The following is a 1,317-nucleotide window of genomic DNA, read 5'->3' on the forward strand; positions in this document are numbered from 1 at the left end:
GGCCCGTGCGTCCAGCGAAGTAGTCTATCCAAGGAATTGAGATACACAGCTACCCCCGAGACATACTCCAAGTGCAGCCACAAAAGACCTCATAGGGGAAATTAATGTTTGCAAGCAGGTGTCTCCAGAATAGATGTGTAGCATATGTATCACCCCAGGCATACTTTGCTTTTAACGAGCCAGGGGCCCCCAAAGTACTTGGGGTTAGCCCAGTGTCAGAGTCCTCCACCCAGATTAGAAGATGCAACCGTGTGTTGTTTCAACTTGTGTGATGTCTGGTGTGACACTCGTGCTCCTTAACTAGCTGGCTACAATCCTGCCTGAACAGTTAAATGCCCACATGTTTCTAAGCGTGCCTGAGGCAGTTAGTTATTTTTGTATCAATCTTACTGCGGACTAAGGCGAGCAAGGCGCCTTTGTTCTGCACGCAAGCTCTTTTGGGCTTCACGCTTAACCTCATTTCTACACTTGATTCCACCTTCATCAGCGTTTATGTCCAAGTCCATTTCATCGTGCATCGCACGGGATTCATCAGGTGCTTTCGCCGGCAGCCGGTGAGCGATGAGGGCCTTGGGTGTTTCAAATTGCTCTAGAGCCGCATCGAGCTCCGGTGCCCGCATCAATTTGTCGTAACCAGGTGTTGTGTCCCTGAAGGTGGGTTGATGCGGATCACCCATTTTTTGTGCAGTTTTATCCTTTTCTTCCATCAGGGCTTCGAGCACGCTTTCGACCTGATGTATGATTTCGTTGACTGGGGTGTCCTGATCTGGAGGTGGAATACCAAGTGTGGTGCAAACATGTTTCACGCCACCGAATGCGGCTTGGCGTAGACGTTCAGCTGCCAAAGCCGTCTCTCGGGCATGTTTATGTCGACCAAGCTGAGTGCCAAGACGTGTCTGCAATTCTCGAGCTTCACGGGAATTTGAACCAACAATCGACTGTGAGTCATATCTAACTTGCTCTAATTCAGCTTCAACGTGAGTTAATACTTTTTTCAACTCACGTTGTCTGGTTTCAGCAGCATTGTGGAGAGCGCGCATTTGCGTCTGCAGTGTTTGTGCGTTGTAAAATTTGAAAAAAAACTCTTTTACATCAGTTATGAAAGTCCGCTTCCGAATAAGTTCGGCGTGGGATTCCCAATTATTCGCCAGGTCAGAAATTATTCCCGAAGGTCGATCCGCAGCATTTGAGCTGATGTTTCCTTGCTCGTTGCAATCCGATCCTAGTTCACTGCGTGGTCCTCTGTACTGATTTCGGCCGCTTCCCTTCACATGAATACGGTCACCTGCGGGCTTGCAAGCGCTAGCGTCCGACGCT

General features: G+C 49.1%; 1 protein-coding gene across 1 annotated transcript in view; it reads right to left on the reverse strand.

Annotated features, from left to right (window-relative positions):
- Window positions 1–386: 386 nt before the first annotated feature.
- The window catches only part of AURANDRAFT_69090 (hypothetical protein), a gene marked incomplete at both ends in the record, with an annotated part of 3,575 nt that continues 2,644 nt past the window's right edge, over window positions 387–1,317 (reverse strand). The window contains 2 exons of the mRNA XM_009044839.1: window positions 387–896; window positions 957–1,265. Coding sequence (XP_009043087.1) covers window positions 387–896; window positions 957–1,265 — 819 coding nt within the window. The remainder of the gene's footprint in view (window positions 897–956; window positions 1,266–1,317) is intronic.

The sequence above is a fragment of the Aureococcus anophagefferens genome, assembly GCF_000186865.1.
Source record: "Aureococcus anophagefferens unplaced genomic scaffold AURANscaffold_909, whole genome shotgun sequence".
Taxonomy (NCBI): Eukaryota; class Pelagophyceae; order Pelagomonadales; family Pelagomonadaceae; genus Aureococcus; species Aureococcus anophagefferens.